At 36.5% G+C, this 23,954-nt stretch overlaps 1 protein-coding gene across 3 annotated transcripts in view; it reads right to left on the bottom strand.

The window, feature by feature from the left end:
• The window catches only part of cfap92 (cilia and flagella associated protein 92 (putative)), a 182,738-nt gene that overhangs the window by 16,356 nt on the left and 142,428 nt on the right, over nucleotides 1–23,954 (bottom strand). For 2 of the 3 annotated variants that reach the window (XM_046333526.1, XM_046333540.1), the window contains 4 exons: nucleotides 21,235–21,520; nucleotides 10,350–10,460; nucleotides 5,684–5,896; nucleotides 1,976–2,132 (listed from right to left, as the gene is read on the bottom strand). In XM_046333526.1, the coding sequence (XP_046189482.1) occupies nucleotides 1,976–2,132; nucleotides 5,684–5,896; nucleotides 10,350–10,460; nucleotides 21,235–21,520 (767 nt within the window). The remainder of the gene's footprint in view (nucleotides 1–1,975; nucleotides 2,133–5,683; nucleotides 5,897–10,349; nucleotides 10,461–21,234; nucleotides 21,521–23,954) is intronic. The other variant, XM_046333533.1, reaches the window with a different exon arrangement.

The following is a 23,954-nucleotide window of genomic DNA, read 5'->3' as shown; positions in this document are numbered from 1 at the left end:
GAACACTGTATCCTACTGAACACTGTAACCTACTGAACACTGTATCCTACTGAACACTGTAACCTACTGAACACTGTAACCTACTAAAAGCTGGGCCATACTGAACACTGTAACCTACTGAACACTGTATCCTACTGAACACTGTATCCTACTGAACACTGAATACTACTGAACACTGTATCCTACTGAACACTGTATCCTACTGAACACTGTAACCTACTGAACACTGTAACCTACTGAACACTGTATCCTACTGAACACTGTGTCCTACTGAACACTGTGTCCTACTGAACACTGAATACTACTGAACACTACTGAACACTGTATCCTACTGAACACTGAATACTACTGAACACTGAATACTACTGAACACTGTATCCTACTGCACACTGAATACTACTGAACACTGAATACTACTGAACACTGAATACTACTGAACACTGTATCCTACCGAACACTGAATACTACTGAACACTGAATACTACTGAACACTGAATACTACTGAACACTGAATACTACTGAACACTGAATACTACTGAACACCGGATACTACTGAACACTGTATCCTACTGAACACTACTGTGTATAGTAACCATAGAGACAGGGTGGGGGTCTGGTACATGGTAGGTGTATAGTAACTATAGAGACAGGGTGAGGGTCTGGTACATGGTAGGTGTATAGTAACCATAGAGACAGGGTGGGGGTCTGGTACATGGTAGGTGTATAGTAACTATAGACACAGGGTGGGGGTCTGGTACATGGTAGGTGTATAGTAACCATAGAGACAGGGTGGGGGTCTGGTACATGGTAGGTGTATAGTAACCATAGAGACAGGGTGGGGGTCTGGTACATGGTAGGTGTATAGTAACTATAGAGTCAGGGTGGGGGTCTGGTACATGGTAGGTGTATAGTAACACAAGACACAGGGTGGGGGTCTGGTACATGTTAGGTGTATAGTAACCATAGAGACAGGGTGGGGGTCTGGTACATGGTAGGTGTATAGTAACTATAGAGTCAGGGTGGGGGTCTGGTACATGGTAGGTATATAGTAACTATAGACACAGGGTGGGGGTCTGGTACATGGTAGGTGTATAGTAACCATAGAGACAGGGTGGGGGTCTGGTACATGGTAGGTGTATAGTAACCATAGAGACAGGGTGGGGGTCTGGTACATAGTAGGTGTATAGAAACTATAGAGACAGGGTGAGGGTCTGGTACATGGTAGGTGTATAGTAACCATAGAGACGGAGTGGGGGTCTGGTACATGGTAGGTGTATTGTAACTATAGAGACAGGGTGGGGGTCTGGTACATGGTAGGTGTATAGTAACCATAGAGACGGGGTGGGGGTCTGGTACATGGTAGGTGTATAGTAACCATAGAGACGGGGTGGGGGTCTGGTACATGGTAGGTGTATAGTAACCATAGAGACGGGGTGGGGGTCTGGTACATGGTAGGTGTATAGTAACTATAGAGACAGGGTGGGGGTCTGGTACATGGTAGGTGTATAGTAACTATAGAGACAGGGTGGGGGTCTGGTACATGGTAGGTGTATAGTAACCATAGAGACAGGGTGGGGGTCTGGTACATGGTAGGTGTATAGTAACTATAGAGACAGGGTGGGGGTCTGGTACATGGTAGGTGTATAGTAACTATAGAGATGGGTGGGGGTCTGGTACATGGTAGGTGTATAGTAACAGGGCTGATAGTGTGTTACCTGCCAGGTGTATAGTAACCATAGAGACAGGATGGGGGTCTGGTACATGGTAGGTGTATAGTAACCATAGAGACGGGGTGGGGGTCTGGTACATGGTAGGTGTATAGTAACAGGGCTGATGGTGTGTTACCTGCCAGGTGTATAGTAACTATAGAGACAGGGTGGGGGTCTGGTACATGGTAGGTGTATAGTAACCATAGAGACAGGGTGGGGGTCTGGTACATGGTAGGTGTATAGTAACAGGGCTGATGGTGTGTTACCTGCCAGGTGTATAGTGACAGGGGGGACAGGACTCAAGACTGGTGGGGGTGTGATGTAGAGCTCCATGTCATTGTAGCGGTGTAGCCAGGGTCGGATGTCTCTCTGAGGCAGTGTGGGTCTCTGGGTGTTGCCATGAAGCACATTCTCTCTCCAAGGCTATGGAGGTAGAGACATTACACATTAAGATGCTACACATAGCTGTTTTAAAAACATCACTAACCATAACCCTACAGAGATATACATCACTAACCATAACACCTATAGAGGTATATATCACTAACCATAACCCTAACCCTATAGAGATATACATCACTAACCATAACCCTATAGAGGTATATATCACTAACCATAACCCTAACCCTATAGAGATATACATCACTAACCATAACCCTTTAGAGGTATATATCACTAACCATAACCCTATAGAGGTATATATCACTAACCATAACCCTATAGAGGTATATATCACTAACCATAACCCTATAGAGGTATATATCACTAACCATAACCCTATAGAGGTATATATCACTAACCATAACCCTATAGAGGTATATATCACTAACCATAACCCTATAGAGGTATATATCACTAACCATAACCCTATAGAGGTATATATCACTAACCATAACCCTATAGAGGTATATATCACTAACCATAACCCTATAGAGGTATACATCACTAACCATAACCCTATAGAGATATACATCACTAACCATAACCCTATAGAGGTATACATCATTAACCATAACCCTATAGAGGTATATATCACTAACCATAACCCTATAGAGGTATATATCACTAACCATAACCCTATAGAGGTATATATCACTAACCATAACCCTATAGAGGTATATATCACTAACCATAACCCTATAGAGGTATATATCACTAAACATAACACTATAAAGGTATATATCACTAACCATAACCCTATAGAGGTATATATCACTAACCCATAACACAGTGTTTGGTATGTCACATGACCTCCTATCAAATACCAGAGACTACCTACTCTAACCTCATGCATTGATCTGATTTTCTGTAATATACCATTGCTGAACAGACCATAATATTGTGACCATAACCATGACCACCAAGGTTCCAAAGAAACCCCCTAGGATTGTGGTCAAAATACATGTTAAAACATTTAATCATGATCTATTTCTAAATGATTTGGCTGCTGTACCCTGGGAGCTGATTTATCTAGAGGATGATTTAAATCATGCTACAGAATGTTTTATTGATTTGCTCACTGAGGTAATGGACCATCATGCCCCCGTAAGAAAGAGTACAGTTGGTGCCCGTCCATCTCCGTTGATTGATGATGAACTGGGTGAGGCTTTTTCTCAAAGAAATATGGCAAAAGTCTTAGCAGCCTATTCAAAATTAGAAATGATTGTAAAAAGGTATGGAACACAGTTAAGGGCTTACTTGGTACATATATCTCATCATCTAGTGTGGAGGTTGACAGGAGGATAATAACAAAACCAGTTGATATATCAATAAGCTAAGGATCCTGGGACTAAACACCTCGCTCTGCAACTGGATCCTGGACTTCCTGACGGGCCGCCGCCAGGTGGTGAGGGTAGATAGCAACACATCTGCCACACTGATCCTCAACACTGGAGCTCCACAGGGGTGCGTGCTCAGTCCCCTCCTGTATTCCCTGTTCACCCACGACTGCAAGGCCAGGCACGACTCCAACACCATCATTAAGTTTGCTGACGACACAACAGTGGTAGGCCTGATCACCAGCAACGATGAGACAGGGAGGAGGTCAGAGACCTGGCCGGGTGGTGCCAGAATAACAACCTATCCCTCAACATAACCAAGACTAAGGAGATGATTGTGGACTACAGGAAAAGGAGGACCGAGAACACACCCATTCTCATCGACGGGGCTTTAGTGGAGCAGGTTGAGAGCTTCAAGTTCCTTGGTGTCCACATCAAGAACAAACTAGAATGGTCCAAACACACCAAGACAGTCGTGAAGAGGGCACGACAAAGCCTATTCCCCCTCAGGAAACTAAAAAGATTTGGCATGGGTCCTGAGATCCTCAAAAGGTTCTATAGCTGCAACATCGAGAGCATCCTGACTGGTTGCATCACTGCCTGGTACAGCAATTGCTCGGCCTCTGACCGCAAGGCACTACAGAGGATAGTGTGTACAGACCAGTACATCACTGGGGCTAAATTGGCTGCCATCCAGGACCTCTACACCAGGCGGTTTCAGAGGACGGCCCTAAACATTGTCAGACCCCAGCCACCCCAGTCATAGACTGTTCTCTCTACTACCGCATGGCAAGTGGTGCCAAGTCTAGGACAAAAAGGATTCTCAACAGTTTTTACCCCTAAGCCATAAGCCTCCTGAACAGGTAATCAAATGGCACCCCAGACTATTTGCATTGTGTCCCCTCCCAACCCCTCTTTTTACGCTGCTGCTACTCTCTGTTTATCATATAGTCACTTTAACTATACATTCATGTACATACTACCTCAATTGGGCTGACCAACCATTGACTAACCGGGCTGTTGCATTGTGTCCTAACACGCCAACCCCTCTTTTACGCTGTCTGCATTGTCACTTTAACTGTCCCATACACCTCAATTGGGCTGACCAACCACATTGACTAACCGGGCTGTCTGCATTGTGTTCTTTTACGCTGCTGCTACTCTCTGTTTATCATATAGTCACTTTAACTATACACCCCTCTTTTACGCTGCTGCTACTCTCTGTTTATCATATAGTCACTTTAACTATACATTCATGTACATACTACCTCAATTGGGCTGACCAACCACATTGACTAACCGGGCTGTCTGCATTGTGTCCCAACACTCGCCAACCCCTCTTTTACGCTGCTGCTACTCTCTGTTTATCATATAGTCACTTTAACTATACATTCATGTACATACTACCTCAATTGGGCTGACCAACCACATTGATGCTATCTGCATTGTGTCCCACCACTTTAACCACGCTGCTGCTACTCTCTGTTTATCATATATGCATCGTCACTTTAACCATATCTACATGTACATACTACCTCAATCAGCCTGACTAACTGGTGTGTGTATATAGCCTTGCTACTGCTACTCTCTGTTCATCATATATGTATAGACACTTTAACCATATCTACATGGACATACTACCTCAATCAGCCTGACTAACTGGTGTGTGTATGTAGCCTCACTACTTTTATAGCCTCGCTACTGTATATAGCCTGTCTTTTTACTGTTGTTTTATTTCTTTATTGACCTATTGTTCACCTAATACCTTTTTTGCACATTTGGTTAGAGCCTGTAAGTAATCGTTTCACTGTAAGGTCTACACCTGTCATTTTCGGTGCACGTGACAAATAAACTTTGATTTGATTTGATTCTAGGAAGTTTTTCCTAGCCACCTTGATTCTACACCTGCATTGCTTGCTGTTTGGGGTTTTAGGCTGGGTTTCTACACAGCACTTTGTGACATCAGCTGATGTAAGAAGGGCTTTATAAATACATTTGATTGATTGATTGATTGAATGAATGAGAAGTCTTGTTTTCAGTTGCAGAACATACTGGTGATGGTGAAGCCTGCTGAAACCTGGGTTGTGAATGTGAATGAATGTGCCTTAATGAATATGAAAGAATGTGCCTTAATGAATGTTACCCTGCTGTAACCGGACCTCTGAACCCTAACCTCTGGGCTATCTATGATATCACCTTCCTGAGCTCGTCCCTGCGGGCCTCATCGGGGAGTCTGGGGTGTTCGTTGGCCTCGATGGAACTCCTGAAGCCTGGGTAGAGGAAGCCATCGTGGGTCCTCCAGGCTGCCCTCCTCTGGGCCTCCCTAGCCTTCCGCTCAGCCTCTACCTCCTGGGGGTCGACTGTAGCGCTGTGGTACTGCTGGTTGTAGGGCCACCTCTGCCCTAAAGACTGCATAGGGAGAGGAAGCGAGTATATTTAGCCCCTCTTGGAAGACAATGGAAGTACACTGAACAAAAATATAAGCACAAAATGCAACAATTTAAACGTTTTTACTTAGTTACAGTTCATATAAGAAATTCAGTGTTTTAAAATACATTCATTAGGACCTAATCTATGGATTTCACATGACTGGGAATACAGATGTGCATCTGTTGGTCACAGATACCTTTCTTTAAAAAAGTAGGGACGTGGATCAGAAAACCAGTCAGTAGCTGGTGTGACCATCAATTGCCTCATTCAGTGGGACACATTTCCTTTGCATAGAGTTGATCAGGCTGTTGAACATGCTTAATGGTTGACATGTCTGGTGAGTATGCAGGCCATGGACGAACTGGGACATTTTCAGCTTCTAGGAATTGTGTGCAGATCCTTGAGACATGGGTCATGCATTATCATGCTGAAACATGAGGTGATGGAGGCGAATGAAAGGCACGACAATGGGCCTCAGGATCTTGTCACGATATCTCTGTGCATTCAAATTACCATCAATAAAATGCAATTGTGTCCATAGCTTATGCCTGCCCATACCATAACCCCACTGCCACCATGGGGCACTCTGTTCACAACGCTGACATCAGCAAATCGCTTGCCCACACAACGCCATCTTGTTTTGTACTTTAGACGTTTTTCTTGTTTTGTATCGTTCAATGTTCTTCGTCATTGAACTCACTAACTGCACTTGCTTCCTGACTCCCTGCATCTACATGACAGAAATAAGCTTTTTGTGCGTATGGAACAATTCTGGGATCTTTTATTTCAGCTCATGAAACATGGGACCAACACTTTTCCACACACCCCGTTGCTGAAACACCCAGATCCTAAGCTAACCTTTGTGGTGGGCGTGGGAGCTGTCCTGTCACAACGTCAGAGTAATCAACAAAAACTGCATCCATGTGCATACTACTCTAAAAAAGCTGTCCCCTGCAGAGAGGAACTATGACTTCGGTGATCGATAGCTCCTGGCGGTGAAGTTGGCATTAGAGGAGTGGAGACACCGGCACCACGGACCTGTTTCTCGTCCTCATCAACCACCGGGACTTGGAGTACATACGGACAGCGAGGCAGCTGAATCCGGACATCCGCCAGGCTCTGGAGAGGGAACCCGCACCGGCTACCTGTCCTCCAGAGCGCACCTACGTTCCCACTGAGGTAAGGGATTGACTTTTGACCTGGGTGCAATCATCCCTTGTCGCTGAACACCCAGGTATCACCCGCACCACTCAATCCATCTCCATTAAGTACTGGTAACCCACCTTGGCGCAGGACGTCTCCTGCTACGTCAACTCCTGCTCCGTATGTACTGTCATGACGTTGCCCTCTTTGGGAACAGCGAGCACCATCCCCCTCCCTCTGTCTCCTACACTCAGGCTGCTGTGACCTCAGGTCGTAAATTCCTGGAGGAAATGATCTCCTCATGGCCACAGTATAGAGCGAGAGTGAGTTTCCATAGAGAGAACAAAGGAATTTCTTCCACCTCACGGAACTTGAGGTCCGAACTACATTTATGTTCTGGAGAAGGTATAAAAGATTGGTGAAGAATCCAGCTACGAACTGGTCCATTTGGTACAATTTTGTGAAACTCATGGAAGCTAATACGGCCACATTACCATAATGCTGTTTATACAATAGCCTCAGATATGAGGCTTACATCTAATTGTTGTATAAGATGAATGTGTGAGGATGATACTGTTTGTGAAATTGTGTAATGTGATTTTGGACTGTTTAATGAAGGAAACTCCTATTCCCTTTGGAGTTTAACTAAATCAGAGGACCGCCCATGAGCACAGTTATGGTCTGGCATCCTGGGACAGGCCCCTTTCTGCTCTTCCGAATAAAACCCCCACCTTGAGAATTTCTCAACAAACCGTGTTTCTCTCAATCACAAGAGGACAAAGGTTGCAGACCAGCTTACCTCGATAACGAGAGGGCCAAGGTTTGAGTAGATGGCTGAATCTTTTAACCATACCACATGGTTAAACTCTTAGACTAATCGATACCGACAAAATAAGAACAAGTCTTTGATATTAACTACTAATCTGCAGCTAGGAATTGGGTATCATTGAACGCGAAGACCGACAACCGCCGAAAAATCTATTCTATAACAACATGAATGAATGTCACTCTGAACTATTCATTCTAGCCACGACAGACAGGGAGAGAGGGCGGACAAACTCTCCAACAGAAACAAACTTTTCAACAGAGATCCCGACGACACACTGAGCGTAAATATATTTATCGATTGCAATTGTTCCCGAATGAGTGAGCGTTCATGTGCAAAGGATTAGGATTTGTTATAATTATCAACTTTGTAGTGTCTCATGTCAGTTGACCCCCACTTCCCTTTCTGTCCACCAAGCCGTGATGCCGGGTTATCCCACTAGGGAATCTCCGTTATCCTTTCCTTGTAACTGTCTACTGTCTTTGTTTATGCATTTCTGTGAATTACTTAGTTAGAAAATAAATGATTTAAGACAATTGATGTATGGATGACTCACAGTGAAGACTGGGTTCGTGCAGATAACCAACAATTTACGACGTTTGGAATGAGACTAACAAATCAAATCAAATGTATTTATATAGCCCTTCGTACATCAGCTGATGTCTCAACGTGCTGTACAGAAACCCAGCCTAAAACCCCAAACAGCAAGCAATGCAGGTGTAGAAGCACTGACGTGAGGTAAAATAAATAATTCATTAATTAAGAAGACAAATTGATGAGATATTAAAATATCTGAAAAGTTGTATTAGGAAAATTATAATTTTGTAAAGACACGACTGTGCTATCTAACCTCCAAACGAGGTTCAATGCCATACAACACTCCTTCCGTGGCCTCCAACTGCTCTTAAACGCTAGTAAAATCAAATGCATGCTTTTCAACCGTTCGCTGCCTGCACCCGCATGCCCGACTAGCATCACCACCCTGGATGGTTCCGACCTAGAATATGTGGACATCTATAAGTACCTAGGTGTCTGGCTAGACTGTAAACCCTCCTTCCAGACTCATATCAAACATCTCCAATCTAAAATCAAATCTAAAGTCGGCTTTCTATTCCGCAACAAAGCCTCCTTCACTCACACCGCCAAACTTACCCTAGTAAAACTGACTATCCTACCGATCCTCGACTTCGTCGATGTTATCTACAAAATAGCTTCCAACACTCTACTCAGCAAACTGGATGCAGTTTATCACAGTGCCATCCGTTTTGTTACTAAAGCACCTTATACGACCCACCACTGCGACCTGTATGCTCTAGTCGGCTGGCCCTCGCTACATATTCGTCGCCAGACCCACTGGCTCCAGGTCATCTACAAGTCCATGCTAGGTAAAGCTCCGCCTTATCTCAGTTCACTGGTCACAATGGCAACACCCACCCGTAGCACGCGCTCCAGCAGGTGTATCTCACTGATCATCTCTAAAGCCAACATCTCATTTGGCTGCCTTTCGTTCCAGTTCTCTGCTGCCTGTGCCTGGAACGAACTGCAAAAATCGCTCCATCCCAGTGTAGCATGTTTCTACTCTGTACTACATCCTGCTCCATCCCAGTGTAGCATGTTTCTACCCTGTACCACAGCCTGCTCCATCCCAGTCTAGCATGTTTCTACCCTGTACCACAGCCTGCTCCATCCCAGTGTAGCATGTTTCTACCCTGTATTACATCCTGCTCCATCCCAGTGTAGCATGTTTCTACCCTGCATTACATCCTGCTCCATCCCAGTGTAGCATGTTTCTACCCTGTACTACAGCCTGCTCCATCCCAGTATGGTATGTTTCTACTCTGTACTACATCCTGCTCCATCCCAGTGTAGCATGTTTCTACCCTGTATTACATCCTGCTCCATCCCAGTGTAGCATGTTTCTACCCTGCATTACATCATGCTCCATCCCAGTGTAGCATGTTTCTACCCTGTACCACAGCCTGCTCCATCCCAGTGTAGCATGTTTCTACCCTGTATTACATCCTGCTCCATCCCAGTGTAGCATGTTTCTACCCTGCATTACATCCTGCTCCATCCCAGTGTAGCATGTTTCTACCCTGTACTACAGCCTGCTCCATCCCAGTATGGTATGTTTCTACTCTGTACTACATCCTGCTCCATCCCAGTGTAGCATGTTTCTACCCTGTATTACATCCTGCTCCATCCCAGTGTAGCATGTTTCTACCCTGCATTACATCATGCTCCATCCCAATGTAGCATGTTTCTACCCTGTACTACATCCTGCTCCATCCCAGTGTAGCATGTTTCTACCCTGTACTACATACTGCTCCATCCCAGTGTAGCATGTTTCTACCCTGTATTACAACCTGCTCCATCCCAGTATGGTATGTTTCTACCCTGTATTACAACCTGCTCCATCCCAGTATGGTATGTTTCTACTCTGTACTACATCCTGCTCCATACCTGCATTGTGGTCTGAATGCTGTGTCTTTCGTCATCCAGTGGAGCTTGCAGTACAGCAGGTCTGGCCCTCTGCAGCTGAAGACTGGCCTGCTGCACCTCCGCAATGTTGGCCTGAGAATACATATGGATGGGTTGGATCAGAGTTACTGCAATGAATTGGTATTTGTTTAAAAAAACATCTAATCAAATCACATTTTATTGGACACATACATGCGTTTAGCAGGTGTAGGGAAATGCCCCTTGGCAACTTTATTTATTTAGCCTGGTCCTACATCTGTTTGTGCTGTCCATTAGTCTGGTCTCAGAGCAAAACGTATTATATCTTACTAAAATCTATTTAGTATGTGTTACAGGCTTTGGTTTTTCCATTTATATTTTAAGGTTGGACGTTAGCATGTAGAGCGCACCGATTGGCGTCACCTCGTTAGTCATAATGTGTTACACCTGTGCTGGTTTGTCACCTCTTTAGTGGGAAGGTGTTTCACCTGTGCTGGTTGAGGTGTTATTTACATGTCTGGCCCAGTGCTCCAGTTGTCTTGAGAGATGTGGAGGGTTAACACCTTCAGTTGACCCAGTGCTCCAGTTGTCTTGAGAGATGTGGAGGGTTAACACCTTCAGTTGACCCAGTGCTCCAGTTGTCTTGAGAGATGTGGAGGGTTAACAACTTCAGTTGACCCAGTGCTCCAGTTGTCTTGAGAGATGTGGAGGGTTAACAACTTCAGTTGACCCAGTGCTCCAGTTGTCTTGAGAGATGTGGAGGGTGAACACCTTCAGTTGACCCAGTGCTCCAGTTGTCTTGAGAGATGTGGAGGGTTAACACCTTCAGTTGACCCAGTGCTCCAGTTGTCTTGAGAGATGTGGAGGGTTAACACCTTCAGTTGACCCAGTGCTCCAGTTGTCTTGAGAGATGTGGAGGGTTAACACCTTCAGTTGACCCAGTGCTCCAGTTGTCTTGAGAGATGTGGAGGGTTAACACCTTCAGTTGACCCAGTGCTCCAGTTGTCTTGAGAGATGACCCAGTGCTCCAGTTGTCTTGAGAGATGTGGAGGGTTAACACCTTCAGTTGACCCAGTGCTCCAGTTGTCTTGAGAGATGTGGAGGGTTAACAACTTCAGTTGACCCAGTGCTCCAGTTGTCTTGAGAGATGTGGAGGGTTAACAACTTCAGTTGACCCAGTGCTCCAGTTGTCTTGAGAGATGTGGAGGGTGAACACCTTCAGTTGACCCAGTGCTCCAGTTGTCTTGAGAGATGTGGAGGGTTAACACCTTCAGTTGGCCCAGTGCTCCAGTTGTCTTGAGAGATGTGGAGGGTGAACAACTTCAGTTGGCGCTCCCTATTTTATTTCTAGACAAACAATCCTTTATCTGATCTTCCCTGTTTTCCTCTTTGCTCCACTTTTTGGTTTGATTCCTGTGTTTATGTGTGGGTGTCTTTTAGGTTCCAGTTGTTATTGCTAGTCAACTGTCAGTGGACACCCCCATGAGTGTCTTTCAGAAGCCCTCTGAAAACCCCTTCTGTTTCATTGTGGGTTTGCTCAGTGACTCTGCAGAACACTGTTTGTTTTGTATCCGCCAGTTCGTCACTACTGCCGTGAGAAACCACATTTACATTTACATTTAAGTCATTTAGCAGACGCTCTTATCCAGAGCGACTTACAAATTGGTGCATTCACCTTATGACATCCAGTGGAACAGCCACTTTACAATAGTGCATCTAAATCTTTTAGGGGGGGGGGTGAGAAGGATTACTTTATCCTATCCTAGGTATTCCTTAAAAAGGTGGGGTTTCAGGTGTCTCCGGAAGGTGGTAATTGACTCCGCTGTCCTGGCGTCTTGAGGGAGTTTGTTCCACCATTGGGGGGCCAGAGCAGCGAACAGTTTTGACTGGGCTGAGCGGGAACTGTACTTCCTCAGTGGTAGGGAGGCGAGCAGGCCAGAGGTGGATGAACGCAGTGCCCTTGTTTGGGTGTAGGGCCTGATCAGAGCCTGGAGGTACTGAGGTGCCGTTCCCCTCACAGCTCCGTAGGCAAGCACCATGGTCTTGTAGCGGATGCGAGCTTCAACTGGAAGCCAGTGGAGAGAGCGGAGGAGCGGGGTGACGTGAGAGAACTTGGGAAGGTTGAACACCAGACGGGCTGCGGCGTTCTGGATGAGTTGTAGGGGTTTAATGGCACAGGCAGGGAGCCCAGCCAACAGCGAGTTGTAGTAATCCAGACGGGAGATGACAAGTGCCTGGATTAGGACCTGCGCCGCTTCCTGTGTGAGGCAGGGTCGTACTCTGCGGATGTTGTAGAGCATGAACCTACAGGAACGGGCCACCGCCTTGATGTTAGTTGAGAACGACAGGGTGTTGTCCAGGATCACGCCAAGGTTCAATTGTCTCTGTGTCCTACGTTGAGATAAAAATTCTTAATTCTTATGGGAGCAGTCCAGCCCATTAAGTCTCTGGTCTATCTCCATAACAAGATTTTGGATCAGATATGTATGAACCCTTTGTTTCAGATGGGTTTGTGTCTCTGCAGAGGGGAGATGCTGGTAAGCAGCCGGAGAAGATACTGTGAGACATTGGGGGCAGGCCAGTCCTTCATTTTGGAGGGTGTTTTGCCTTTGGCTGAAACTTCAGCAACTGGTTAAAGTGTGTTAGTGGAGAAGGGTTGCATGGAAGATCCTTTGTATTATGTAGAATGCGAATCTGATCTTTTATCTGGTTTCTTATTGTATTTGTGGTATTGACCTGTTGAGCTGTCTGTTTGAACTACTTATTTTATTAAAACTGCGTTGTTGGTTAAGGGCTTCTAAGTAAGAATTTCAATGTACACCTGTTGTATTTGGCGCATGTGACAAATACAATTTGATTTGCAACGGCACACCTGCCTGTATAAGGTCCCACAGTCGAAGGAATTGTCCGTAGAGCTCTGGGACAGGATTGTGTCGAAGCACCGATCTGGGGTAGGGTACCAAAACATTTCTGCAGCATTGAAGGTCCCCAAGAACACAGTGGCCTCCATCATTCTTAAATGGAAGAAGTTTTGAACCACCAATACTTTTTCTAGAGCTGGCCGCCCAGCCAAATTGAGCAATCGCGGAAGAAGAGCCTTCATCAGGGAGGTGACCAAGATCCCGATGGTCACTCTGACAGAGCTCCAGAGTTCCTGTGTGGGGATGGGAGAACCTTGCAGAAGGACAACCATCTCTGCAGCACTCCACCAATCAGGCCTTTATGGTAGAGTTGCCAGACTGAAGCCACTCCTCAGGAATAGGCACACGCCCGCTTGGAGGACTCTCAGACCATGAGAAATAAGATTCTCTTGTCTGATAAAACCAAGATTGAACTATTTGCCCTGAATGCCAAGTGTCTGGATGAAACCTGACTCCATCCCTACGGTAAGTATGGTGATGGTAGCATCATGCTGTGGGGATGTTTGTCTGTGGTGGAGACTTGGAGACTTGTCAAGATCAAGGGAAAGATGAATGGAGCAAAGTACAGAGAGCTCTTTGATGAATACTTGCTCCAGAGTGCTCAGGGCCTCAGACTGGGGTTCACCTTCTAACTGGACAACGACCCTAAGCACAGCAAAGATAATGCAGGAGCCCAAACTTGAACCTGATCGAACAGCTCTGGAGAGACCTGAAAATAGCTGTGCAGCGAGGCTCCCCATCCAACCTGACAGAGCTTGAGAGGATCTGCAGAAATGAACTGGATAAACTACTCAAATACAGATGTGCCAAGCTTGTAGAATCATACCCAAGAAGACTCGAGGCTGTAGTCACTGCCACTGTTACTGTTTTTGCTTTGTCATTATGGGGTATTGTATTTAGATTGATGAAGGGGAAAACACTATTTTATCCATTTTATATTAATATTAAGGCTAACATAGTGGAAAAAGTCAAGGGGTCTGAACTTTCCGAGTGCACAGTATTTTACGATTGCTATTGCATTGGTAGGCCAATGTAACGTAGAGTAACATATCATACTAAATGGAGTGGCGCAAATATTTAAATATATATTTTACTCTGAGACCAAATTGTGTCCATAGCATTTGGCAAGACAGCACAAAAAGATCACGCGACAGGGCAATTATTTAATCACTATTAGCCTGGTTCAGACCTTGATGTACCAACTCCTCTGATGATCGTTTTCTTTCCTTCACACACTCTCTAAACTACCACACACACACACACACACACACACACACACACACACACACACACACACACACACACACACACACACACACACACACACACACACACACACACACACACACACACACACACACACACACACTCTCACTCTCACACATGTACTCCTCTTGCTCTCTCTCTCACACATCTCTCTCCTACTCTTGCTCTCTCTCTCTGCATTGCATAACATAAGATTACTCCTACAGCATGGAGATCTGGCATAACCAGGCATAATACTGTACATAATTGCATAACATAATTGCATAACATAATAAGTATTACATAATACAGCATGAAATAGCATTATATAACATAGCATAACATAGTATAGTATAACATGTTATAGAATAATATAGCATAACAATATATGCATAATATGGCATAATATACCATTATGCATAATATATTATGATAATATAGAATTGCAAAATATAGCATAACAATATAAGCATAATATAGCATAACATAATATAGCATAATATAACATAACATAATATAGCATAACATAATATAGAATTGCAAATATACAATAATATAGCATATAGCATAATAACATATAGCATATAATAATGTAGCATAATATAGCATAATATAACATAATATAACATAATATAACATAATATAATATAACATAATATAGCATAATATAACATAATATAATATAGCATAATATAGCATAATATAAATAATATACATAATATAGCATAATATAACATAATATAATATATAATATAACATAATATAGCATAATATAGCATAATATAACATAATATAACATAATATAACATAATATAGCATAATATAGCATAATATAACATAATATAGCATAATATAACATAATATAACATAATATAACATAATATAGCATAATATAGCATAATATAACATAATATAATATAATATAACATAATATAACATAATATAATATAACATAATATAACATAATATAATATAACATAATATAACATAATATAACATAATATAGCATAATATAATATAATATAATATAACATAATATAATAACATAATATAAATATAACATAATATAATATAATATAACATAATATAACATAATATAATATAACATAAATAATATACATAATATAACATAATATAACATAATATAGCATAATATAACATAATATAACATAATATAACATAATATAATATAACATAATATAACATAATATAATATAACATAATATAACATAATATAACATAATATAATATAGCATAATATAACATAATATAACATAATATAGCATAATATAACATAATATAACATAATATAATATAGCATAATATAGCATAATATAACATAATATAGCATAATATAACATAATATAGCATAATATAACATAATATAACATAATATAGCATAATATAGCATAATATAACATAATATAATATAACATAATATAGCATAATATAACATAATATAATATAGCATAATATAGCATAATATAACATAATATAACATAATATAGCATAATATAACATAATATAATATAACATAATATAATATAACATAATATAACATAATATAGCATAATATAACATAATATAACATAATATAACATAATATAATATAGCATAATATAACATAATATAATATAACATAATATAATATAACATAATATAACATAATATAGCATAATATAACATAATATAACATAATATAGCATAATATAACATAATATAATATAACATAATATAACATAATATAACATAATATAACATAATATAACATAATATAGCATAATACAGCATAATATAGAATTGCAAAATATAGCATAACAATATATAGCATAATAGCATAATATAAAATAACATAGCATAACATAATATAGTATAACATAATATAGCATAATACAGCATAACATAATATAACATAATATAACATAATACAGCATAGCATAATGTAGCATAATATAGCATAATATAACATAATATAATATAACATAATATAATATAACATAATATAACATAATATAACATAATATAACATAATATAGCATAATATAGAATTGCAAAATATAGCATAACAATATATAGCATAATAGCATAATATAAAATAACATAGCATAACATAATATAGTATAACATAATATAGCATAATACAGCATAACATAATATAACATAATATAACATAATACAGCATAGCATAATGTAGCATAATATAGCATAATATAACATAATATAACATAATATAATATAACATAATATAGCATAATATAACATAATATAATATAGCATAATATAGCATAATATAACATAATATAGCATAATATAGCATAATATAACATAATATAATATAACATAATATAACATAATATAGCATAATATAGCATAATATAACATAATATAACATAATATAACATAATATAGCATAATATAGCATAATATAACATAATATAGCATAATATAACATAATATAACATAATATAACATAATATAGCATAATATAACATAATATAATATAATATAATATAACATAATATAACATAATATAACATAACATAATATAACATAATATAACATAATATAGCATAATATAACATAATATAACATAATATAACATAATATAATATAATATAACATAATATAACATAATATAGCATAATATAACATAATATAGCATAATATAACATAATATAGCATAATATAACATAATATAATATAGCATAATATAGCATAATATAACATAATATAGCATAATATAGCATAATATAACATAATATAATATAGCATAATATAGCATAATATAACATAATATAGCATAATATAACATAATATAACATAATATAGAATAATATAACATAATATAACATAATATAGCATAATATAACATAATATAATATAACATAATATAATATAACATAATATAACATAATATAGCATAATATAACATAATATAACATAATATAACATAATATAATATAACATAATATAATATAGCATAATATAGCATAATATAGCATAATATAGCATAATATAGCATAATATAACATAATATAACATAATATAGCATAATATAATATAGCATAATATAACATAATATAATATAACATAATATAGCATAATATAACATAATATAGCAGAATATAGCATAATATAACATAATATAATATAACATAATATAATATAACATAATATAATATAACATAATATAGCATAATATAGCATAATATAACATAATATAATATAACATAATATAATATAACATAATATAATATAACATAATATAGCATAATATAGCATAATATAGCATAATATAACATAATATAATATAACATAATATAATATAACATAATATAATATAACATAATATAATATAACATAATATAGCATAATATAGCATAATATAACATAATATAACATAATATAACATAATATAATATAGCATAATATAACATAATATAATATAACATAATATAGCATAATATAGCATAATATAGCATAATATAACATAATATAATATAACATAATATAACATAATATAGCATAATATAACATAATATAACATAATATAACATAATACAGCATAGCATAATATAACATAATATAACATAATATAACATAATATAACATAATACAGCATAGCATAATATAACATAATATAACATAATATAATATAGCATAATATAGCATAATATAACATAATATAACATAATATAACATAATATAGCATAATATAACATAATATAATATAACATAATATAGCATAATATAGCATAATATAACATAATATAATATAACATAATATAATATAACATAATATAATATAACATAATATAGCATAATATAGCATAATATAGCATAATATAACATAATATAATATAACATAATATAATATAATATAACATAATATAATATAACATAATATAATATAACATAATATAGCATAATATAGCATAATATAACATAATATAACATAATATAACATAATATAATATAGCATAATATAACATAATATAATATAACATAATATAGCATAATATAGCATAATATAGCATAATATAACATAATATAATATAACATAATATAACATAATATAGCATAATATAACATAATATAACATAATATAACATAATACAGCATAGCATAATATAACATAATATAACATAATATAACATAATATAACATAATACAGCATAGCATAATATAACATAATATAACATAATATAATATAGCATAATATAGCATAATATAACATAATATAACATAATATAACATAATATAGCATAATATAACATAATATAATATAACATAATATAACATAATATAACATAATATAGCATAATATAACATAATATAACATAATATAATATAACATAATATAACATAATATAGCATAATATAGCATAATATAGCATAATATAATATAACATAATATAACATAATATAGCATAATATAACATAATATAGCATAATATAACATAATATAACATAATATAACATAATATAACATAATATAATATAGCATAATATAACATAATATAATATAACATAATATAGCATAATATAACATAATATAGCAGAATATAGCATAATATAACATAATATAATATAACATAATATAATATAACATAATATAATATAACATAATATAGCATAATATAGCATAATATAACATAATATAATATAACATAATATAATATAACATAATATAATATAACATAATATAGCATAATATAGCATAATATAGCATAATATAACATAATATAATATAACATAATATAATATAACATAATATAATATAACATAATATAATATAACATAATATAATATAACATAATATAGCATAATATAGCATAATATAACATAATATAACATAATATAACATAATATAATATAGCATAATATAACATAATATAATATAACATAATATAGCATAATATAGCATAATATAGCATAATATAACATAATATAATATAACATAATATAATATAACATAATATAACATAATATAGCATAATATAACATAATATAACATAATATAACATAATACAGCATAGCATAATATAACATAATATAACATAATATAACATAATATAACATAATACAGCATAGCATAATATAACATAATATAACATAATATAATATAGCATAATATAGCATAATATAACATAATATAACATAATATAACATAATATAGCATAATATAACATAATATAATATAACATAATATAACATAATATAACATAATATAGCATAATATAACATAATATAACATAATATAATATAACATAATATAACATAATATAGCATAATATAGCATAATATAGCATAATATAATATAACATAATATAACATAATATAGCATAATATAGCATAATATAATATAATATAGCATAATATAGCATAATATAATATAACATAATATAGCATAATATAATATAATATAACATAATATAACATAATATAGCATAATATAATATAATATAGCATAATATAATATAACATAATATAGCATAATATAGCATAATATAGCATAATATAATATAACATAATATAACATAATATAGCATAATATAGCATAATATAATATAATATAATATAGCATAATATAATATAACATAATATAACATAATATAGCATAATATAACATAATATAGCATAATATAGCATAATATAGCATAATATAATATAACATAATATAACATAATATAGCATAATATAGCATAATATAATATAATATAACATAATATAACATAATATAGCATAATATAACATAATATAACATAATATAGCATAATACAGCATAGCATAATATAACATAATATAACATAATATAACATAATATAGCATAATATAACATAATATAACATAATATAATATAACATAATATAACATAATATAGCATAATATAGCATAATATAGCATAATATAATATAACATAATATAACATAATATAGCATAATATAGCATAATATAATATAATATAGCATAATATAGCATAATATAATATAACATAATATAGCATAATATAATATAATATAATATAACATAATATAGCATAATATAATATAATATAGCATAATATAATATAACATAATATAGCATAATATAGCATAATATAGCATAATATAATATAACATAATATAACATAATATAGCATAATATAGCATAATATAATATAATATAGCATAATATAATATAACATAATATAACATAATATAGCATAATATAACATAATATAGCATAATATAGCATAATATAGCATAATATAATATAACATAATATAACATAATATAGCATAATATAGCATCATATAATATAATATAGCATAATATAATATAACATAATATAACATAATATAGCATAATATAACATAATATAACATAATATAGCATAATATAACATAATATAACATAATATAACATAATATAGCATAATACAGCATAGCATAATATAGCATAATGTAGCATAATATAACATAATATAACATAATATAACATAATATAACATAATATAACATAATATAATATAGCACAACATAATATTGATTAGTATAGCATAATGTAGCATAACATAACATAAAATAACAAATAGAATCACATAACATAGCGTAATATAGCTTTACATAACATATTATATCATAACATAAAATAGCTTAAAATGGCATAGCATAGCATTGCATTACACAGCATAGCATAAACAGGGATAGTATAGCGTAACATAACACAAGACACCACAACCTGTATAAAATCTTTGGTGAGTTTGTTCATCTGCTGGTTGGAGAGGTAATGTTTCCACTGTAAATAGGGAGCATTGTGTGTATCCACGTGGCATTGTGTGTTCTCTGAGCCATGGTGTGACAGCACATCAGCCTCTGCTACACCACTACCCAGCAGCCTCTGCTGCCACCTCCCAGGGTGCACCGCTCCAAACTCCTTGGTCATGGAGAGGACCATCTCAGCCGACGGGAACAGATTGTTCTGAACAACGTCCTTCATCTTCCTCAGCTGGACCAGCAGGCTCAACCTGAAGAATCATAAGCAACTATATTAATCATATACAACTATATTAACCACATACAACTATATTAACCACATACAACTATATTAACCACATACAACTATATTAACCACATACAACTATATTAACCACATACAACTATATTAATCATATACAACTATATTAACCATATACAACTATATTAACCATATACAACTATATTAACCATATACAACTATATTAACCATATACAACCATATTAACCATATACAACTATATTAACCATATACAACTATATTAACCATATACAACTATATTAACCATATACAACTATATTAACCATATACAACTATATTAATCATATACAACTATATTAACCATATACAACTATATTAACCATATACAACTATATTAATCATATACAACTATATTAACCATATACAACTATATTAACTATATACAACTATATTAACCATATACAACTATATTAATCATATACAACTATATTAACCATATACAACTATATTAACTATATACAACTATATTAACCATATACAACCATAACCATAAAAAAGACCGTAAAACCGTAAAAAATAATTGCGGCCTTTTAAGCATTCTAGTACAGTTAAACAGTTACACAGACGCAGCGGTCTAAGGCACTGTATCTCAGTGCAAGAAGCGTCACTACAGTCCCTGGTTCGAATCCAGGCTGTATCACATCCGGCCGTAATTGGGACTCTCATAGCGCACAATTGGCCCAGCGTCGTCCGGGTTTGGCCGGGGTAGGCCGTCATTGTAAATAAGGATTTGTTCTTAACTGACTTGCCTAGTGAAATGAAGGTTAAATTAAAAATATATATTCATAATATATAACACATACACATCAGCATGGCTGAGCATACAACCACAGGGCTGAGCATACAACCATGGGTTGGAGGTCAAAGACAGACAGAGACAGACGGACAGAAAGACAGACAGAGACAGACGGACAGAAAGACAGACAGACAGACAGACAAACAAGTGTAACAGAAAGACAGACAGACAGACAGACAGACAGACAGACAGACAGACAGACAGACAGACAGACAGACAGACAGACAGACAGACAGACAGACAGACAGACAGACAGACAGACAGACAGACAGACAGACAGACAGACAAACAAGTGTAACAGACAGACAGACAGACAGACAGACAGACAGACAGACAGACAGACAGACAGACAGACAGACAGACAGACAGACAGACAGACAGACAGACAGACAGACAGACAGACAGACAGACAGACAGACAGACAGACAGACAGACAGACAGGTGTAATGGACAGACAGTCAAACAGATTAAATAGACGGACAAATGGACATCTGTCTGACAGACAGACAAACAGACAGACAGACAGACAACCAGACAGACAGACAGACAGGTGTAACAGACAGACAGACAGACAGACAGACAGACAGACAGACGAAATAGACAGACAAATGGATATCTGTCTCACAGACAGACAAACAGACAGAGAGGTGTAACAGACAGACAGACAGACAGACAGACAGACAGACAGACAGACAGACAGACAGACAGACAGACAGACAGACAGACAGACAGACAGACAGACAGACAGACAGACAGACAGGTGTAATGGACAGACAGTCAAAAAGATTAAACAGACAGACAGACAGACAGACAGACAGACAGACAGACAGACAGACAGACAGACAGACAGACAGACAGACAGACAGACAGACAGACAGACAGACAGACAGACAGACAGACAGGTGTAATGGACAGACAGTCAAACAGATTAAATAGACGGACAAATGGACATCTGTCTGACAGACAGACAAACAGACAGACAGACAGACAACCAGACAGACAGACAGACAGGTGTAACAGACAGACAGACAGACAGACAGACAGACAGACAGACAGACAGACAGACAGACAGACAGACAGACAGACAGACAGACAGACAGACAGACAGACAGACAGACGAAATAGACAGACAAATGGATATCTGTCTCACAGACAGACAAACAGACAGAGAGGTGTAACAGACAGACAGACAGACAGACAGACAGACAGACAGACAGACAGACAGACAGACAGACAGACAGACAGACAGACAGACAGACAGACAGACAGACAGACAGGTGTAATGGACAGACAGTCAAAAAGATTAAACAGACAGACAGACAGACAGACAACCAGACAGACAGACAGACAGGTGTAACAGACGGTCAGACAGACAGACAGACAGACAGACAGACAGACAGACAGACAGACAGACAGACAGACAGACAGACAGACAGACAGACAGACAGGTGTAACAGACAGACAGACAGACAGACAGACAGACAGACAGACAGACAGACAGACAGACAGACAGACAGACAGACAGACAGACAGACAGACAGACGAAATAGACAGACAAATGGATATCTGTCTCACAGACAGACAAACA

The sequence above is a fragment of the Oncorhynchus gorbuscha genome, linkage group LG03 (genome assembly GCF_021184085.1).
Source record: "Oncorhynchus gorbuscha isolate QuinsamMale2020 ecotype Even-year linkage group LG03, OgorEven_v1.0, whole genome shotgun sequence".
NCBI classification, from domain to species: Eukaryota; Metazoa; Chordata; class Actinopteri; order Salmoniformes; family Salmonidae; genus Oncorhynchus; species Oncorhynchus gorbuscha.
The sequence above is the reverse complement of the archived record's forward strand: the minus strand, read 5'-3'. Positions and strand labels throughout refer to the sequence as shown.